This window comes from Phacochoerus africanus, chromosome 7, assembly GCF_016906955.1.
Source record: "Phacochoerus africanus isolate WHEZ1 chromosome 7, ROS_Pafr_v1, whole genome shotgun sequence".
NCBI classification, from domain to species: Eukaryota; Metazoa; Chordata; class Mammalia; order Artiodactyla; family Suidae; genus Phacochoerus; species Phacochoerus africanus.
Window position 1 is genome coordinate 72,783,596 of NC_062550.1, and position 21,041 is coordinate 72,804,636.

The 21,041-nt window shown below is 52.1% G+C and overlaps 1 protein-coding gene across 8 annotated transcripts in view; it reads left to right on the forward strand.

Annotated features, from left to right (window-relative positions):
• Nucleotides 1-9,995: 9,995 nt before the first annotated feature.
• Nucleotides 9,996-21,041, forward strand: part of CACNA1C (calcium voltage-gated channel subunit alpha1 C) — a 434,223-nt gene continuing 423,177 nt past the window's right edge. For all 8 annotated transcript variants that reach the window (XM_047787908.1, XM_047787912.1, XM_047787914.1 and 5 more), the window contains exon 1: nt 9,996-10,333. In XM_047787908.1, the coding sequence (XP_047643864.1) occupies nt 10,285-10,333 (49 nt within the window). In that variant the 5' untranslated portion in view covers nt 9,996-10,284. The remainder of the gene's footprint in view (nt 10,334-21,041) is intronic.

Genomic DNA, 21,041 nt, shown 5'->3' on the forward strand with positions numbered 1-21,041 from the left:
AATATGAGATAGGGAAAAAATATATATATATATTTAAAAATGTATGACTGGGTCACTTTGCTGTGCAGCAGATATTGGCACAGTGTTGTAAATCAAATATACTTTAATTTTTAAAAATGTAAAAAAGAAAAAAGAAAAAAAAAGCTTATTTCTTGTTCATGCTCTATGTCCAGATAGGGTCAGTGTGAGAGGTTCTGCTTCATGAAGCCACTCAGGGGTCCCAGGTGATGGATGCTTCTTTATCTTGTACCTGCTCCATCTGGATTCTGGGGCAGAAGAAGCAGAAGCATCACAATGGGCCTCTCATTATTTCAGCCTGAAAGTGACACATGTCACTCAACTCAAATATCATTGGTCTGAACAGCCCAGTAGTGTATTCGAATACAGGTTGAGAGGTACACCGTCCCATGTGCCCAGAGGGGAGGAAAACAGAATATTCTTGGAGCCAAACTGTAGTTAGAAGTTTACAGAGGTGTTACTTTATAAGCAGCAGCAGCCAATTTGCAGAAAAAATTTGCCACAGTTTGGTGATTAATAATAAAATAATGAAGTTATATTTATTGCACACAATGATTACTGAAGCAGGACTAAACATGAGAAGGGCAGAAAATTTGATTCTGTTATGGAATATGGCAAGACTGGTAAACTTTGAAGGAATGACGGTCTTCAAGTATGACCTTGACCTATAACCTCTCTAGGAGCAGAGCTACTTCTGCAGGGTCTCATGAAGAGATGATAGGGAATGTCCTGCCACGCTCGAACACCGTCAAGTTCTTGGTGGCACCAGGCTCTACCTGGCTGTTGAACAGAAGTCATTTGGCAAGTTAACGATGTCACGGCTCAGAAGACATGGAGTCTGTGGCCACATAAGCCCCCGGACTTGGCTTTCTCTGAGTTGGTGTCCAGATGTATTACAGGTACTGAACTCACTGTGTGGGTGCTGGTTATTAGTGACAACTTCTCCACCCCCAGGACTGGGAAAATCACCTTTCAGAAGACAAGGTGACTAAGCCAGTTCTGGTACCAAGTGTAATTAGTTAGTGGGGTCCCTTTCTGAGAATGCAAATATTTAAAACGTTTCCTTTCTGTGTGGCCTGTATCAGTATTCTTATAGTTTGACACAGGGAAGGCACTGCTCTAGGTTGACCCAAGGGTGTCCCTCTAACAGATCCCTAGAATCCATAATCCAAACAGAGCACTATCTTTGAAAAAAAACAGAAAAAGAGGGCTTAGGGAACAAGGATCCTTTTTTGTTTAATAAGGTGCCCTTGCTCCGAACATCAGGCAAAGGGTTACCTGACCTATGTCAGACTAGAGATTTTCTAGTCTACCATGATTTCTGATATTGTAGGAAAACAAATTGGAAATTCATGCCACGGATCTAGGAGGGGTCCATGCAAAGTGACCCTTCGGGAAAGAATACTCAGAGCACAGACGTGAACTGAGTGATCATTTCTTGCCATCCATGGCAAGAAGGAGAAGAACCAGGGGTCAGAGAGTGCAGGCCTAGGAGATTGAAAGCCAGCTGAAACAGCAAGGCTGAGCTGAAAGGACCGAGAGCTACATTCCTAGGAGGGCTGTGAACTGGACAAGAGCGCTGACAGCTGCTTTCCCATGGCCAGAGAAGGGTGTTTACTCTCAGACCATGTTTTGACGATAACCGAGAACTCAGAATGCATTCAGAGAGGGTAGAAGGAGAGGCGAGAACCTTTGTAAAGCTAGTTAGAGAAGAAAGGTTCTGGAAGGCCTGCTGAAGGGACGTCTTCCACTATACGTTGAGAAAACAGTTTCTCTCCAGCCTGAAGAGTTAGGAAGGTGAAGGGCTGGGGAGGCAGGCGGCGGGAGGGGCTCGGGGAGTAAAGTCAGGTCCACTCCTGGCTGCTGATCCATGAGGCCAAATGACCCCCCTTCCCAGGCAATCAGTTGTCCTAATTCAAAAACTGGGGGGTGCTGTTTCCCCCACAGGGCTGTCCCAGTGTGAGATGGGATACCGAGGGATGGGTAAGCATCCTTCTATGTAAGCAGTCATGCTGGATTTATTTACCACTCACTTAAGTCTTCACATAAGCCCAATTTCAATTTTATAAGTTAAAAAGGGAGCCGGGCAGGGTGGTGCCAAAGTTTCCTGTCTTTGAGTGTCAAATGAGAGTGGCGAGGAGACCTGAGGGCGTGTTAAGGCCACGTGTGGGGTGAATGGTGGTCCCTCAAAATATGCATCCAGGGAGTAACCTGTGGTTTAGTGGGTTAAGGACCCAGCGTTCTCACTGCAGCTCGGCTTGGATTCGATCCCTGGCCTGGGAACTTCCACATGCCGAGGGCTCAGCCTATATATATATATATATAGTCCAGGTCCTAATCCCTGGAACGTGTGACTGTGACCTACTTAATTACCCTAAGGATCATGAGAAGAAGATGTCATCTTGGATGATCCAGGAGCCCTAAATCCAATGACAGGTGTCCTTGTGACACTGGACTGGAGAGGAGGAGGTTACAGGACCCAGAGAGAGCAGGAGTGGATGTGGTCACAAGCTGAAGGCAGCAGCAGCCACCAGAAGGTGAGGAGGCAAATGGACTGTTCCCTGGGGCCTGTGAAGGGAGTGTGACCCTGTGGGATTTGGGACTTTTAGTTTCCAAAGCTGAGGGAGAGAAAAATCTGTGTCTTAAACCACCTGATGCGTGGTGATTTGAGGGCAGCCCCAGGACACGGCACATGCAGGCAACGTGTGTTCATAATGGCCTTTGAGCCCCTCACAAGTGGGAGGCTGGGTCTGAAGAGGGCTGAGGGCTTCCTTCTGGGGTCATCAGGTCACCCACAGCAAGGTAACTTCCCCAGGGCCTTGACGAAGCACCAAGAAATCACTCCAACCATTTAGCTCTTTTCTGGTGTCAGCTCCTCTTTGCAAAGAGCTGAAGGCCACGGGCCTGGGGCCCCATTTTGCAGGTGAGGGGCACCAGCTGGCTGTGTGACTCAGGTTGGACAATGTCCCAGTTTGGACTACACATGGGGCAGGAATTCTGCTCCCAGGAGGGCCGGTCGCCAGGGGCAGGCTATCGACGATGGTACCATTTTCTGTCTTGGGTCTGTCTAGGTCACTGGAAATGAACAGGGGGGATGTATTGGCACCTGCGATCTGAGGGGCCTTCAGGATGAGGATGGCTGAACGCCCACCCCCACCCCCTGCCGCCGGTCCCCGCACTCTGAACACTCTGGCCCCACCTTGCGTTGAGATGGGGCTGAGCTCCAACCATGTTGCCTTAAATGCAGTTTGTAAAGACAGCCGGCGGGTTTGCGGGGATCTGTGGCCTCTGGACAAGCCGGTGAGGAGGAGACATCCCATGTGAGGAAGGGGGGTCGCGCTCGTCAGCCCTGCTCTCTGTACGGTGAGTTGGGGGAGTTTTCTGGAAGCCCTCATCCCCCTCCATCTTTGCTCCAGCATGCATGTGTCTTGCGTGGCCTCTGGGTCTGCCTTGACTTGGGTTCGAAGCCCAGGTCTCTCAGGCACTGCCCGAGCAGTCTTGGGGAGGAAAGCTAACCTCTTAGCTACCGTTTTACTCCTATACAATGGGGGTGGTCAGCCTCATGGGCAGGGCTGGGTGAGGTCAGGCCCCTCAGGAGCCACGTGACACGTCGTGTTGCCTGCAGGATGCAGGGTGGTAGCCATCCACGTGCTTCGCCTGGATTATTAGAGTTAACTCTCACCAGTACCCCAGGGAGGCAGGTACCACGGTTAGCTCCATGCTGTAGAAACCGGGCGTTAGGCAGTGAGGTCAGGTGTCCAAGCTTCCAGAGCTCATGGTGGGGAGCCCGGGTCTGTGCCCGGTCCATCTGCACAGACCAGGTTCCTCCCCGCAGGTGCTGGAAGTGATGGTCATTAGGATGGATTCAACAGCTGGGCACTAGCCACTTACTCATGAAAACATCTAAGCAAGTAGCCCAGGTAAAGCTGTGAATGCCACATGGGCGTGTCCCTAGGCTGGATGGGGGAGTGGTGAGTGACTAACTGTTTACCCAGCTGTGGGAGTGGTGGGGAGTCTGTGGGCTGCTGCCTCAGTGTCCGAGGGTAAGAGGACCAGAAGCCAGAGGCACAGGTGGATGGGACCTAGGAGAGAGTGAGATCTAAACTGACCCCATGACCAGTGGCGTTCCTGCTGCCTCCCCACTTTTACCCTCGACTGTGTGGGGCTGTGCCCTTGACCCCAGACCCTGGCGTGCCCTTAGCCCAGGACTCTGAGCAGCTGAGGGGAAGAGCTGGGGAAGCTGGGGGCACACATCACAGGGAAGGCCATTCTGGGAAACAGTTCCAACTCTGTTAAGGTGACTCTCTGCAAAACCCAGCACCCTGAAGTTTCAGGCTGGGCTCTGAGAAGGCCCCATGGGGAGGTAAAGAGGCAGCCTCCTGGAAGGTGCCTTGTTGCTGGGCCATTCGGTTTCTCCATCACTCTTACCCTCCCTGAAATGCCCACCCTTACATATGTATACACAGACAATCCTTTGGCTTAGAAATGAAAGGATGAAACCTACTCCCAGGAGGTCACTGTTCAAATGCACCCACTACCCTGGTGCTGTCGGCTTCCTCCTGTCAGCAGGCACCTTGGCAGGCAGCAAAGGCCCCCTGAGCATTTGCACTCAAGATGCTGGACAGGTAATTTCTGCAGGTGGTGGCAGCATTTCGTGCTGAGGGAGAGGAAGGGAAGGGACCCTTTGGGCCTTCGACGTGGGAGTTGGGGGCGTTATTCCAGGTGGTTCCTCACAGGTGTTCCTGACTCACAGGGGGAGGTATGGTGCCTGCCTGCCCAACTGGCTTTCGAAGCTGTGGGCCAGGCAGGAAAAAAGAAGAACATTTACCCATAATCCCACCTCCCAAAGAAAGTTATTGTCAATATTTTGGTGTGACCCCTTTTTCCTAGTTCAAATTATACACCTGTCTTTAAAAGAAAAATGGAGTCATAGCATACATAAAATGTCATAGCTTATCTTCATTTTGGTGTAAATAGTCTTTTTTCTATGTTGCTAATATTATTCCTTAATGTGGTTTACATCTGTGTAGGGTTGCATTGTATGAATGCTCCCTACTTTATCAACAAGTTGGGTAACAGCAGAGGCTCTGAGGGTGGACAGCTGAGGTTCAGATCCCACGTCTTGCAACATTCACCAGCTGTGAAGTCTACCCTTCTGTGAAATGACCCCTATATAACGTGGTGCAGTACAACCTATAAAATGGGGCTAGCAGTCCTTCCCTTACAGAGCTGTGCTGAGGAGCAAATGGCTGTAATGATCTCGCTTTTAATTGAAATAGAATTGATTTACAATGCTGTGTTAGCTTCCGATGTACAGAAAGGGATTCGGGTATATCTATGATTCTCTTTCATATATAGGTCATTATAAGATATTGAATATAATTCCCTGTGCTCTATAGTAGACCTTGTTATTTCATTTGTAGTAGTGTGCATCTGTTTGTCCCCAAATCCTCATTTAGCCCTTTCCCTTCCCCTTTGGTAACCATAAGTTTGTCTTCTGTGTCTGTGTGTCTGTTTCTGTAAATGGTATCATTTTATTCTTTTTTATGACTGAGTAATATTCCATAGTGTATATTAGGGAGTATATCTTCATCCATTCATCTGTTGATGGACATTCAGGTTGCTTCCATATCTTGGCTATTGTAAATAGTGCTGCTGTGAACATTGGGGTGCATATATCTTCTTGAATTACAATTTTTATCTTTTTTGGACATACGCCCAGGAGTTGGATTGCTGGATCATATGGTAGTTCTATTTTTAGTTTTTAAGGGAACCTCCATACTATTTTCTATTGTGACTACTGTAATAATCTCTTAATGTTATTATTTAATCAACTTTTTTTTTTTTGCTGTTGGATATTTAGATGTTTCCAAGTTTTTCACTCGTACAAATGTACTATAATTAACAAATTCAGTGTGCTCTTAATTACCCCCAAAGGAAATATTCATGGTCACTTTAAGGAGTCTTTTCCAGAGTGAATCATGCATTCGACATACAATGAGTGTCCACACATGCCAAGCACTATGCTTTGCACAAAGAAAAATGAACACAGTTCTCCTCCCAAAGATGTTAGAAGACGTGGGGAGGGGGGAGGAGAAAGGGTGCATTCACATCCAGGTATCACAACACAGGCAGAGAGAGTGCTCACTTCAGCCCCTTCCACAGAGAGTCAGATCCTGCCATGACAGACAGAAAGATTCCCATCGCCTCCCAAACCCCAAATCGGAATTGTGCTTGGTTTCCCTTTGTCATGTGGAGAATCTGTTACCTGGAAAGGGAGCACCGAGGGCTGTGTTCCAAAGTTAGAAGCCAAGATTTGGGTACACGTTGCAAGACCAAATATTTAGGAAGTAACTTTTTCTGGAAGGGAAAGAACATATCTTAGCTGAAAAGAGAAGTGAAAAACGAAACTGGAGAGGCATGAAGGTAATATTGACTTGGCAAATTCACACAGTGCCTACCTTTCAAAGAGCCTGGCTGTAAATTCCACATAATCCCGGTGAGTTCCCTAAGGCATGTGGTGCGGTCATTTCACTGTCACTTTCATCTGCTTGGTCCCCTGCCTAACTCCAGCTCACCCTTGGTCACCCCTCTGAGAGTAGGATCATGGTATCAACGTGTGTTTGGAGCCAGACCCTCCTGGGCTAAGTCCAGGCTCCATAGTTTACCAGCTGGATGACTCTGGACATGTAAGTTAAAGCTCTAAGCCTCAGTTTCCCCATCTGTAAAATGGGCATAATAATCACAACAGCAACACCAGCCTTATCCTTGCAATGAGGATTATTGATTAGAGCCTTTCTTATTTTTATCAAAGTATAGTTGATTTACAATATTGTGCCAATTTCTGCTCTATAGCAAAGTAACCCAGTCATCCACACATACATTCCCTTTCTTCTATTATCTTCCATCATGTTCTTTCCCAAGAGACTAGATATAGTTCCCTGTGCTACACAGCAGGACCCCATTGCTTATTCATTCTAAATGTAACAGTTTGCATCTGCTAACCCTAAACTCCCTGTCCCTCCCACTCCCTCCTCACCCCCACCCCCCATTCCCCCTTGGCAAACACAAGTCTGTTCTCTGTGCAACAGGATTAAGTGAGATAAAGTGGTAAAACACCTATCACCCCCCCACACAGAGCACTCAGCAGTGTTAACTGTCACTATTATTCCTGTATTGCCCTGTGTAAAGAAGGGGCAAACAAATTTTAATATTCATTTAAACACATAATCAGGCTCATGGGCCTCTGAAACACAGGCTTATAATGCATTCTAAAGCTAAATGGAGGAGCTATTTGGATTTATGTCATTTCTGATTTTCTCTCTTAGCTTGAAAATGGAGTGTGAACAGACCAGAATGAAGAGGCCAGATTTCTCTTGTAGCCAACAAGATCTAGATCATCATTCATAGTAGAAAGACAGATAAGGCTTAATGCCTCTGGTAGGGGCGTTTGCATTTTAAACTCCACCAAAACTTGGCCAAAGGAGCAGAGATGGAGCTGTGAGTTTCAGACACCAACCAGGGATCCTACAGAGGCATTCTGGTGTGGTGAATGGTGGCACTCTTGAAACTATCCCAGGAACTCATTCACTCATTCCAAACATATTTATTAAGGAACTGCTCTCTGCTGGACATTGTTCTGTACATTTGAGATATACTGGTGAACAAAAAGGACAGAGAGCCCTGCCCTTATGGGATTGACATTGAATCAGTGGGGGATACAGACAATAAACAATGTAATTAATGAACAAGTAGACTATATACTATGTTATACAGGGAGGGATTAAATACCAAATAAAAAGTAGGGAGAGGGGAGATCGGAGTTGCTAGAGGAGCCGATTCGGCAGCTTGTGGTGCAGTGGTCCCTTGATATTTGCGGGTTGTTGGTTTCAGGACCTCCATGTGTATCAAAGCCTCCCGATGCTCAAGTCCCTTTTACAAGATGGTGTCCCTTAGTTGCCCTCACCCCATCTGCGGTTCCTCAACCGCAGATTCAACCAACCGCGGATCCATCTGCAGATTCGCAATCTGTGGATACTGACTTTGGACTGTACTAGGTATGGTGGTCAGGGTCAATCTTCGTGAGAAAGTGAGATTTGAGCAAAGTCTTGAAGAAAGTGAGGGAGTTTATCAGGTGATATCTGAGGAGAGAGTGTTGCAGGCGGTGGGGATAGCTAGAGCAAAGGGCGCCAGTTGTGTGTGTGTGTGTGTGTGTTTGTGTGGGCACACACGCGCGCCACGCGCCCATGAAAGGGAGTAGTCTTCCTGGAAACCCTGGGGTACAGCACGGGGCCAGTGAGGCTGGAGCAAGTGTGAGATCAGTAGGAGGGGCCTTGAGAGAAGCTGTCCCCGCTGTTCACAGGGCCCCCGGGAAGGCTCCTCTGAGGACACGGGCTTTGCCCAAGTGGACTGGGGAGCCCTGGGGGTTTGAGCAGAGGTGCTGGGATGCGACACTTTGCATGTGTGGCTCTAAATGTAGCACTGAGAAAATATCAAAGGAGGGGAGGGGGCCACCGGCCTCTGCAGAAACGCAGGTGAAGGACAGGAGGATGTTGGCTCAGGCCCGAGATAGGACATGAGAACTGGTCACATTCAGAATTTTTCTGTATTTCCCAGAGGATCGGTGTAAGGATGAGAGAAAGGAACCCAAGAACGACCCCAGCGTTTTGGTTCCATCAACGGAGATGGGGGAGGGGCAGGTGAGGAGCAGGTATTGCTTGGAAGAGAAAGAATTCTGCGTTTGGATCTGTTAGGGTTCAGATGTTCGCACTGATTTGGCTGTGTAGCCTGGCGCTCAGGAAGACAGGCCTGGGCTGAGGACACAAATTTGCTATGGACAGTGGCTTAAGGCCAGGGAGAGAGATGGGCTCGCCCCGGGGAATTGTGCAGTTGGGGAGTGGTGTCTGGGCGCAGGAAGTGGGTGTTTTCCCAAGAGGGAGCTGCAGGCCGCCCTGCCAGGGTACAGGCCGCCCTACTCTCAGGAGCCCGGGCCTGCAGGGGGTGCCATGGACCTTCCTTGTCTGCCTGAGGCACGGGGAGAAAGGTTTGCTGATCCGGGAAGGAGAGGCGCTCAATAGATTGCCGCCGGAGTGGCAGAAATAATTAAGAGGAGAAGGTAAGGATATCCTAGCAGCACGCTGCTCGGCCCGCCTCGGAGGAATTGAGAAACCCCGGGTCTATTAATCTGCTCAGACATCTGGGCACCACTGCCTTGCCAGGAGGCTCCGCCTCTCGGGCCCTTTCCCTCTCTGCCCTCTCCTCTTCCCACCCTCGCCTCTCCACGCCACTCGTGCACCCGTTCTGATCGTAATCGATCGAACAGAGCTGTGGGATCACGGCTCCTTTTGCTGTTTTGCTCACTGGTCCGATCTGCAGAGACTCTAGGTGGGCAGACGGCAGCCCCTCCAGGAATTGCGCGCCAGAGGCCGCGCCGCTGTGGGGGCCGCGCGGGCCCCGGGGGCCGGGGCGGGGCGCGAGGGGTGTGTCCGGGCGGCATGTGGGCAGAGGCGCGGGCCGCCGGGCAAGTGGGGGCTCAGGCCGGGCTCAAGTCCGCGCCGCGCGCCCCGCGCCGTGCGCCTGGCCCCGCGCGCCGCCGCCACATCTGGAAGCGTTCAGCGCGTCCGCCTGGGGCGCGCCGGGCGAGCGGGCGGGCGGGGCGGCGGGCCGCGGGGTGAGCGCCGCGCTCCGCGCTCCTGCCCGCGGCTCCCTCTCGCCGCCTCTGCAGAAACAGCTTCTGCCAGAGCGGCGCGCGGCGCGGCCCGGAGCGGCGGCGCCTTCCTGCCTCCTCGCCCTCGGGACTCGCCGGACCTTTGGGCAGAAAAAGCGGAGCAGAGCCGGGAGGACGCGCCGAGAGCGGGCGGAGACGGTTCAGGCCGGCGGCCGGCGGGCCCCTCCCGTCCTGGGGTCCGCGCTCCCCTCTCCCCCTTCCGCCTCCTCTTGCTCTGCCTCTCCATTTATTTTTTCAAATGCTGTGGCCGCCAGAGGTGCGGCGCTGAATTCTTGGAAGGGGCCCGGATGTGCTGAGGATGCATTACAATTTCACTGAAGGAGGCGGTAGTGGAAAGGATCAGTTTTTGGTTTTTGATGCAATAATGGGAATCAGGTAATCAGCCAAAGGAAAGAAGAGATACTGCAGATCCACGGCTTCCTCGAATTTTGCACGAAAGCCGCCGACCTCGGAGGAGGGATTAGTGCAGACCCGCTTGGGGGTGTTTGACATTTCTTCCTCTTTGTGGCTTCTTCTCCCTTTAAAACAATTCTTGGTCCATGGTCAATGAAAACACGAGGATGTACATTCCAGAGGAAAACCACCAAGGTAAGGCTAGACCCCGCCGCCGCGCCCGCCAGCCTCGCCGGCTCCTCGGCGCGCCCCGCGGCCCCAGCCGGTCCCCGACGCGCGTCCTTCTCCCAGAGCGGCCGGGAACCCGCCGGACCCAGGCCGAACCGCGCGGAGCCCGAGCGGAAAATCCCCGCCCCTCCCCCGCTCGCGGCCCCCGAGCCGGGCGTCCGGAGAAATTCCAAGCAGGGGGAAAAGTTCCCAAGTGTCTGCTCCTGCCTCGTTGGCTCGTGCTGGCCGGAAGAGCCCGCCGACCGGCCCGCCAGCCCCAGCCCGGCGGCCGGGGTCCTCGCCTCGCCCGGGGCGCGGTTGGGAGCGCGCGCGCGCCCCCGGCACCCGGCCGGCCGGCGCCCCCGCCCGCTGCCCCGCGCCCCCGCCCCGGCAGCGCGCTCCAGGTGGCGGGTGGGGGCCGGGAGGCAGCCGTGAGTCTGGGAGTCTCGCCTCTCCCTTCCCCTCTCCCTCTCCCAGTGGACTACCCGCCCCCCCCATCTCTCTCCCTCCCTGTGTCCCTCTTCTCTGGCTCACCTACACCCACCCACCTCGCTGCTGCCGCTGACCCCCAGCGCGCCCACGCCCCGTGTGTTCGGATTCGCACCCACATGTGGGCTAGCACCTGAGGATGTCAGCGGTTGGGATGCGGGCGGTGTGTGGGCTCTGCTTTTTCATGTTTTGAGGCAATAATGAAAGGGTGTGCCGAGCTCACGCGGCTGCACACTATCGCCCAGTGTTTTCCCAGCAGCTCCATCCTTGGCATCAAGTGTCAGCAGCTCCCCCTGTGAGGGGGAAAGGCTTTCAAGCAACTCCCCACTTCCTGGAAACTTTCTACCCCCCCCCCATATTAACAAGTGATTATTTTTTGGCACTGCTCAGCAGTTAAGGTTATGGTGGAGTGTAGAGGGACAAGTCTTGCTGGCCTGTGGCGGCCCCCAGCTCCCTCTGCCTCCCCCATGGCTTTCTCTGTCTCTGGGTGCGGGCTCTTCCTTGTCTCTCCTGGTTTCCTGAGCCTCCGTGTTTATACTCTTCCTTCCAATCTCTTCCTTCTCAATACCTGTCGCTGTTGGTCCTGCTACTTCCTGGGCACTTAAAGTGTTCCTCTGAGGATCAGCCTGGTGGAGGAGCTGTTTCTGCCTCCTCTTTCCAGCCTCCTCCCTCCTGCGGCCCCCATCCCCGTGGTATCAGGCAGAGCCCCTACCCTGTAGAACCCGAGGCCGCCAGGCAGCTTCCCTGGCCTCCATCTCTCCTGAAACTGATTTCCAGCTTGGCTGGCAGGAAGGGGATTTTGGCCTCTTTTGGTGGAAAGAATTTTGTCCAGGGTCGTGAGTCCTGGGTGAGCCAGGGCTTTGGGGTCACAAGGGCAACTTCTGTCCCTGGATTTCTCTAGGCCGTGCCCCACCCTCACCTGTTCCCCGTCCCCCTCCGGATGAAGCAGTGATGGATTAGGAGGGAGGCCAGGAGAGACACAAAGGAAAGGGTGACGTTTGTGAAGAGCAGGGATGGATTTCTCCCCTCCGGCCTCTCGGCTCAGTCCCGGCAGCCTCCAAGAGGAGGGCCCAGTGGCTGGTCCCCGCTGTCACTGACAATGGCAGTGGGCTGTGGTCATAATTATTATTCACATGGTGGTGATGGTCTTAGTTCCTGAGGCCTCCCCTCAGTGCAGGACAAACCCTTTTTAGCGCTTTCCCCCCTTCCTTTTGCCCCTTTGTCCCCCCACATCTCCTCCCCACACATGTTCGGGGAGCAGACATTAAAAGTAGGAGCAGCGGCCTGGCCCCGGCGAGGCTGTGAGGAAGATGGAGGGAAAGGCAGTGGCGAGCGTGGCCGGAGCTCTGCTCTCCCAGCCACAGCCGACAACCACTATGGCAACCTGGATTCCAGCCCTCTCCCTTGAAGCTGCAGTGGTTATATAATTCTCGGGAGCAGTTTTGCCTTCTTTCTTGGATGCAGTTCTCAGGTGAAAGAGTACCAGGGTCCCTGTCTCCCCTCATCCCTGTGCCCTGTCCTTGGCATTTCTGGGGTCTTCCTGGGGGCGGAAGGGGGAGGGTGACGAGGTGGGGAGCAGACCTGAAAGCAGGAACGTCTTCCGGGAGTGGGTTGCTGTGGCTTAATAACTAAAGGGGCCATGAAACATACCTGGGGGTTGGGGTTTCAGGAACAGAGCGGGAAGACCAGCAAATGATTACCTGGGGTGTATGGAGGACCCAAAAAGTTGCCAGCGGCAGGGCTTACAGACACTTCCTCACAGAGGCACTGAGTGCAGCGGGCCTTTCTCCCCAGCTTTGCAATGGGCTGTGTGTGTGTGCATGAGTTGAGGGTTGGGGTCTCTGGTGGGTCGAAGCAGCCTGCTGGGGTCAGGCTGGGAGTGGCTCGTGGGCCTCACCTCCAGCGCCCTATCTGTGCTGGTCGCATGTCAGCCTCCCACTTTTCTGGGCTGATTTTCCATTGCAGGCTCCCGCTAGCAAATGAGTTTCTTAATAGTCAACCATTTAACAAATAAAACATCAGAATGTCGCTTATCTGCTAGAGACAAGGCAGAGGGGGCAACGCATTCTGGGAGAGGAAGACATACCGTGGTTTTCTTTTCAGAGCACTGCTTAGCAATGCAGCAGACAGCGATGACCATAAGAAATGATGGTAACGATGGTCACTGGTCAGAGAACACTGTTGCCGGCTTCTCAGCCTGTGCAGGTTGAGGGAAGCGTGACATTCGCGTCTTCCTCTTGGAGGCTGCTTGGAAGAAACAGAGAAAAAGGGCTCTTGAGGTTCCAAATATGGTTCCCAGGACTGCTCAGCTACTTTCAGTGTATCAGAATACTACACAATAGAATACATTACAAGAATCAATTATTCATTATTTCCACGGAGCCCATGCTAACAGTGTTTAAATGTGCGCGCGCGCACACACACACACACACACACACCCTCCGAATAAGGAAAAGCTATTTCAAATAGATTGCACAAGAGCCTAATGCCCTTTGGGGGCCTGGCCGTAGCAGCCAGGAATCCTGGGGATGCACCCCCCGGAGACTGTTTGACAGCTGTGCCTTACATTGGGTGAACGGTTCCCTGTGGGTACCAGGCTTTGCAGACTTGATGGTGGCCCCAGGCCCTGAGTCTTGGTGATGACGTGGGACTCTTCCTTCAGTTTTCTCTGTGACTTAAAACCACCTGCGGTGGGTTCTTCTGGGTGGGAGATGAATGCTAAGGGAGACCTGGGCCTGTCCTGGGTGGGGGTCTGAGGCCTTGCTGACCTTTCCCCCACCTTCCAGCACAGCCCCCAGACCAGAGGGGGTGTGGTTTCTGCCTCTTCCAGGAGGTGGCGCCCCAGGGCTTGGGAGTCAGGAAGGGGCATTGGCGGGGCTGGACCAGAGGGACAGAGGCTTAGGAGGGCACTTCCTGCTGCTGAGCCTCCTCTGCCTGCCGGCCCCAGGGCAGAGATTGGCAGACCTGAATGTCCCGCAACACACATGCAGGGGCCGGAGGGTGGGGGGTAGCGTGACTCACCTCAGGCTGACCCCCTGCCCCCCAAGCTGCTCTCGGTAAGGAACCTGCTTGGATTTCACTTGCCCCATCATTCTCCTACCCCAGTCTCTGCTGACCTCCGTCCCAGGCAGCATCCCGCTCAGCTGCCCCTGTCACAGTCCTGGGTTAGCTTTCTCCCTGATTGACCGCCAGGGCTTGGTAACCAGAGGGGCTGCTGGGTCCCAGGCCGGGCGTGAGGCTGGTCGGAATGGGGGAGCTGGAAAGCCTGGCCTGTAGGGCTGCAGAGCCTGTCAGCTAAAAGGCAAGAAGGCAGTTTCCTAACTTTATTAGGGGAAAAACACAAAAACGACTGGGTACACTTCACAGCTGATTTCTGTTTATGAGTCTGGCTGGTCTCCTGCTGGGTAATGGCAGAAATGCTCCCGAGACCTAGGTTAGGAAGTAACTGAGATTTGTGCTAATTTCCAGTGATGTTTTCCAGCTCCCAATGTTTTCTTTTCTATCCCGGTCCTCGCTTGGCTTTCTTGGTTGTTGTGGTGAGTTCCTGGGGTCTGAGGACCCTTGTGTCCGTGCTGAGAATGTAAGTGGGGAGGCTTCAGTGCCCTCCCCCTGCCCCCCCAGATCCTCCTGCCAGGCGGACCGTTTGTCACTCGGGTGACCCCTCAGCCAGCGGTGTCCCGCTGTTCCTCGCTGGGACTCTGGAGTCAGTGCTCTGCATTCAAAATCAGGAGACGATTTTATTTTCCAGTTTGGACTAAAGAAAGCTGATAGATTGTTTGGGAGATACCTGGAGACTTAACAACAAGACCAATTAGCGAGGTAATCGCACTGATTAGTCTGTTTCAGGTTCTGCCTCACTGTTGCCCAAATTGGCGGTGGGCTCTGCAGAGGAGAGCAGAAGACTGATTTTTTTTTAAAAAAGGCACGGGGAATTGTTTTGCAAAATATCAGGTGCTAAATATTTAGTGACATAAATGCTAAACATTCTGAGAATGAAACCACCCTCCCAGCCATGGCTGTCACTATTAAAATAATTTAGTAAACACCTGTTTACATGAACCTCAGGGTTAGCTACTGTACAAAACAAGTCAAAGCGATAAAATCCCTCTGGGAAAGCCAAGGGCTTTCTGCACGGATTCAAAGCCAGGCACAGACTCCCCCGATCTGTTGCGGGCCAAGCACCATGGAGGCTGAACCGATTCCCGTGCATGTTTATGTTTGTGGCTCAGGTCCCAGATGGGACGCTCATTGCTCCAAGGCCAGGCTGCCCCCTGCTGCCTTCTCTCTGGGTTCTGGGGTGCATAGAGGCAGCTGCTTCAGGCTGGGGGGGTGGGTGTCAAGGATGCATCAGGTCTTCAGGAGCCTGGGAACCCTAGGGCCTTGCTGCTTCTGGCTGGGGGACTTGTTGGGGGTGCCAGGGGACCTGGAAGAGCAGAGCTGTGGGATGGCTGGGGGCCTCAGGGGGCATAGGGGGAGGCCCAGCTCATTAGGTGTCTGGGGGGACCTGGGGGGCACACAGTTAACTGCTGGTGGATCTGGATTAACTTAAGTGGGAATTTAAGGGACAGAGGAGAGCAGCTTGAGCCTGCAGCTTAGGAGGCAAACAGAGGTTGAAAGTAGGCCCTTTACTTCCTCGGAGACCCAGGAACTAAAAGGAACAGTTGATTTGATCTGGTTTTGAACAGAGGTGAGGGAGACGGGGGCTAACTGGCCAGAGCCTGAAACGCCACAGCACCTGGTCCCCAACCCTTGCTATGCTCTCCATCCTGTGGCCTCTTCACGGTAGTCCTCTGGTGGGGTGTTGTGTGTGAGCGTGAGCATGCGTGTGTGTGTGTGTGTGTGTGCGCGCGCGCGCGCGCGCCGCGCACACTCGAGTGAGAGGGGAGGGAGGGGCGGGCCCAGATTCATGTTCTCTGAAGGGTTGTCAAGCAGACAGAGTAAATGCATGTCTCATTGGGAACTGGCTCTCTAGGATCAGAATGTTTTACTGGTGAAAGGAACCTTAGGAACAAAGTCTGCTTCTGATTGAGAACACAGGCCCCTGTAGGGTCACTCAGGAGGGTCCATAATGGAGCCTGGCCTGCCCTCTCCATCCTCCTGCATCCTTGCCCGTACTTGGTGTATGCGGACCCTCTCAGGGCACTGTTTCTGCTTAGACTTGGCTGAATGAAACTCCTATCCTGTCCCTACCCGCCCTGTCCTGACTCCACTTTTGTTCTGGCTTAAAGTCACTTCTGAGATATTAGATTTTGAAACAGAATTGGGGGTCACTCTCCTTAGAAAGGTTTAAACTTTTTTTTTTGTCTTTTCTAGGGCCACACTTGAAGCACATGGAGGTTCTCAGGCTAGGGGTCTAATCGGAGCTGTTGCCACCGGCCTATGCCAGAGCCACAGAAACATGGGATCCGAGCCGCGTCTGCGACCTACACCACAGCTCACGGCCACGCCGGATCCTTAACCCACTGAACAAGGCCAGGGATCAAACCTGTAATCTCATGGTTCCTAGTCGGATTTGTTAACCACTGAGCCACGTCGGGAACTCCAGGTTTAAGCATTTCTTAGACTGCAAAGTTCATGTATGTCCACAAGAAACTCCTACAAAACTCAGATCACTATTTTGTCTGTAAACAGACATGCCCCCCAGCCTCTTAATTGGCTCACTTTGTTTCTGCCCATCAGGGCTCATTTTGGCCCCAGAGGGAGAAAGGCTGGGCAGTGCTGTCTGCCTCCAGGGTTGGGTGCTCTGTACTGGCCAGCCTTGCTGTCGGCCAGGCGAGGACACCAGGTAGAAACCATGGGCAGTCAGGCTGCAGCTGTCAGAGGCCAGGCTGCCTGGAGTCCACTGAGTTTGGAGAACAAAGGCTCCTGGCTCCCTGGTCAGGGCTGGTCCCCCAGACCCCTGCTCTTACCAGGAGAGGCTGAAGTAAGGAGAGGTCTGTGTTCGGCAGGGGCAGCGCATCAGCTAGGGCCTGCCTCTGACCTTCCCACCATCCCTGCGGCCTTTGCCTTCATGTTCCCAGAAACTGGAAGGCCTTTGAGGCTGACCTGGTCTCCAGCTCTAAGACAAGACATGAGCCTGACTCAGACATGTGGCCTCCGAGGTCCCCGGAGGAAGCCACCATTTCAGAACAGTGTTGCCATAATTTCATGAAATATTCAAGCTGCCCATTTGCCAACAGGGGTTTCTCTCAATACACTTGGCTAGGCGTGGTGCTGCCCGTTGGAACCTAGCTAAAAGGAAAATGAAATAGTCTTGTCTCCTGTCCTTTAGAGAGACAAGCCAAAATCCAGACAGTAAATGAATGTTCTCCCCCGTGTTGCCTGTGGGCAGAAATGTTGAGAAATGTTGACTTGATTACTCAATTAAGCTCTATTTACTTTGTAACCATTGTGTCATGTTCAGTCATTTATATATATATTTTTCCTTCTAAAATAATCCATGTTGGGCTAAAACTTTTCAAAGATGTTAGCAAAAGTTAAAAAAAAAAAAAAAGAAAGAAAGAGAGAGACAGAAGGAGAAATAAGGCCACACCTAGACAAGTGACTCAGGTCACATTCTTGACTTGGTGTCTTTCTCTGTGAGTGTTAAAGAGTCACGTCTCCTCGTTGTCACCTGTAAAGTGGAGGCAGTAACCCCCGGGGCAGCCGGTGTTGCAGGGCAGCAGCGAGGCTCCACACAGGAGTGGGACTGTCCTCCACTATGGGGGTGGTAGCTGTTCTTAGCAGAGAGCAGGACCCTGGAGTTGGAGAAAGTGGCCACGAGACAACTTCCAAAGCCATCCAGGCAGCTTTGTAGGTGGTGTTGGATGGCTGACATTTTTCAAAATTTCAAGGATGGAAAGGTAGAACAAAGAGAAACAGGCCGAGTCGGTCTGGCTGATACTGAGTGATGAAGGGAAAACCAGAGGGGCCTGGAATTTTGGATTCTCTTGACAAGTGTCAGCCACACTGAACCGGCAGGATCCCAGGACCGTGGGGCCATCTGGATCGCTGTTTCCAGCTGGAGGGTTGGGCCCAGGGAGGCTGGGCTTCCTCGTACCCAGCAGCCGCCCCCCCCTGCCAAGCTGCCACCTCTCAGCCATGGCACGTGGTTCCCGCCTGCAGCTCGAGGCCCAGGCCCTGCCTTCCAAACTGGCCGGAAGTCCTCTGAGGGTCCGAATGTCTGAGTGCAGGGCCCCAGAGAGCAGGAGGGGCAGACAGGCGTGTGTGATGAGGCACTTACTTTTTGGAAACTCTTTTGGGGAATATACAAGCCTAAGCATCACTCCTCAGTAAAGGACAGACTTCCTGACAAAGAAAGCTTGGCTTCAGTTGTAACCCTTGGCTTTGAAAAATAAACTAAATTTTCTAAAATATATAGCAGAAGTGCTGGAGGTTTGTGGATAAAGGGAGGGAGCCATTCCCAATCGCATCTTGAGATACTTGTCAAAAGAGGAAAGGGCTTTCCTTTCACATCTTCGGGATCAGCCTTGCCTTTAGTTTCCCAAAGCAAAAGTAATCTCGTTGTCACCAAGCCTGCTGGGGCACATGCACTTAAGTTTGCGCCTTGCCCCCTCACCAGCCCTCTCCTGGCCACTGGGCCTGTGATCTCTGGGGCCACTCATGTTTTCATCTTCATTTTGAAAATAATCGATAGGGCTGTGTGGCATCAGCTGTGTTATATGTGTAGGGTGGGCAAGGGGCAGCTGCGACATCATTGGTGCTCCACGCACCGAGTGCTGTTGCATCCTTCCACCCGTCTTCTAGGAGGGCGTTCATGATGTTTTTCAGATGAGGGACCTGAGGACCAGTGGTCTTGAGTACTGTGGCCAAGGTCATCCAGACAGTGTTGGAGCTGGGAATTAAGTTCAGTTCTGTTAGACTTTCCAAGCACGTGCTCTTTCTCTTCTCTCTCCATGTGGGGCCGAGGAAGAAACGACCTTGAGCCAACCTCATGGAGCCTGGCTTGGATTCCCTCTGTGGTCTCTCCACATGCCTCCCTTCGCTGTCCCCTCCTCCAGCTGTTTGTTGGTCCCCGGGGTTCCTGCCTGGGCCTCCCTGGTCCTCAGTTCCCAGTGGGGACCCGGATCTGCCCAACCTGGCTTTGAGACGATGGCTCCATGGCATGGCCTTCACCCTATCCTTGGACCGTGTCCCAGGTTATTCCCTCCCAGGGAATAAGTGCTCTCTGGCCCCAAACAAGGTTCCGATGTGTTCTAGGACCCTCCTTGCAAGCTGCGCTCCCTGGACTGCAGGTGTTGATTATTTTTAAAGACTATCTTTGTGGAGCTATCATTTACATGTGATAAAGAGACATTTCACACACCTTTAGAGTGTACTCTGCAGTGATCTTTCGTGCTTTTACAGGATTGTACACCCATTACCACTGATTCCTGCACATTTTCATCACCTCCAAAAGAAACCCCATACCTACTGGCAGTCACTCCCCACCCCCCACGCCTTGGCCCCTGCAACCCTGATTGACTGTGGGTTCTCATGCATCCTGGGCAGTGATGATAATTCTGTCACTGGGGCTCACCTGTACTGTCTCCCTGTGAGTGGCGCATCCCTGCATCCCATGCGTCAAAGCATGTTGTGACGATTCATGTGATACATGATTTGCGTGACCAATGAGGCAGTTAAAAGGAGGCTAGTTAGGGACCCAGGTGTCATTTGCAGGTGAGATTAAGCACTCTCTTTGAGTTACGGGAAAAGTGGCTTTAAGATTTATTTCTTGGGGAGTTCCCATTGTGATGCAGAGGAAGCGAATCTGGCTAGGAACCACGAGGTTGCAGGTTCAATCCCTGGCCTTGCTCAGTGGGTTAAGGATCCTTTGTTGCCATGAACTGTGGTGTAGGTTGCAGACGTGGTGAGGATGCGGCTCGGATCTGGCGCTGCTGTAGCTGTGGTGTAGGCTGGCAGCTGTAGCTCTGATTAGACCCCTAGCCGGGAACCTCCATATGCCAGGGGTGTGGCCGTAAAAAAAAAAAAGATTTATTTCTTTTAACTATCGTGGTAAAGCTAAGTCTGTAAGTCACATCTACTACTAGTTGAAGATGTGAATTATGACCTTTTAAAATTTGTTTATTAGGAAACATGTATAACAAAGTTTTCTGCTTTAACAATTCTTAAGTATACTATTAAATGGTGCTAATTAAATTTACATTATTGTACATCATCACTATGCTATTTCCAAAACTCCTTCCTCATTCCAAACAGAAACTCTGTAACTTCTAATTGATAACTCCTCAGCCTTATGTAACATCTAATCTACTTTCTGTCTCTATGAATTTGCCTATTCTAGATATTTCATAGCAGTAAAATCATACAATCTTTGTCCTTTTGTGCCTGGCTTCTTTCACTTTGCGTAATCTTCTCAAGTTCATCCATGTTGTATCATGGGTGTCAGAACTTCATTCCTTTTCATGGCTGAATAATACTCCATCGAACGATCCGACCACTTTCTCCTTATCCATTTGTCAATTGATGGACACTTGGGCTGTTTCCACCTTTAGGCTCCTGGCGGTAATGCTCCTGTGAACGTTAGGACACAAGTATCTTGCTTGAGTTCTTGTTTTCAGTTCTTTAGGGTGGATACTTGAAGTGGAATTTTGGGGTCTGAATTATGGCTTTTTAGTTAGAAGAGCCCATTTCCTGTGTGGCTTCCGCACTTGGAATCCCGTGTAGAGGAGGGTGTGAAGTATTAGGAGACTCCACTGTGGCAGTAGTGAGGGGCGAGTACTTTCCCTTAGCTCGCAGGGCCCATGTTAGAATGTTTACTCTCATGAGGTGTGTAATAGTCCAGCACCTGCGTCTGATGGAGGGTCCTGGATGCCGCCCCTTCCACAAAAAACGAGGGTCTCTAGATCCAGTTCAGCCCCACCTTCCTGCCAACTAGGCGTCGTAACTCCACAGGAAATGGGACTTTGGCAAGACAGAGCGATGTAGGCTGTCTGTCTCCGTCTGCCTGTCTGGAGTCCAGGAATGCCCCCGCCTAGGAACCGTGAGGGCCCCCAGAGAGCCTGGCTCCTGCGGGGCTGGACAGTGTGGCCAGGTGGCGGCTGGCGTGGGGCCTGTGTCAAGCTTTGGGGCTGTCTGGGGGACAGCCATGTCCACGCCCTCGCCAGCTTCTTTAACAGCTAAAGTTGAGGAAAGAGAGGGAAAAACATACAAGGAAAAAGGAGGAGTGGGGGGAGAGAGTTAGGAAAAGAGGAAGGAGATGAAGGGG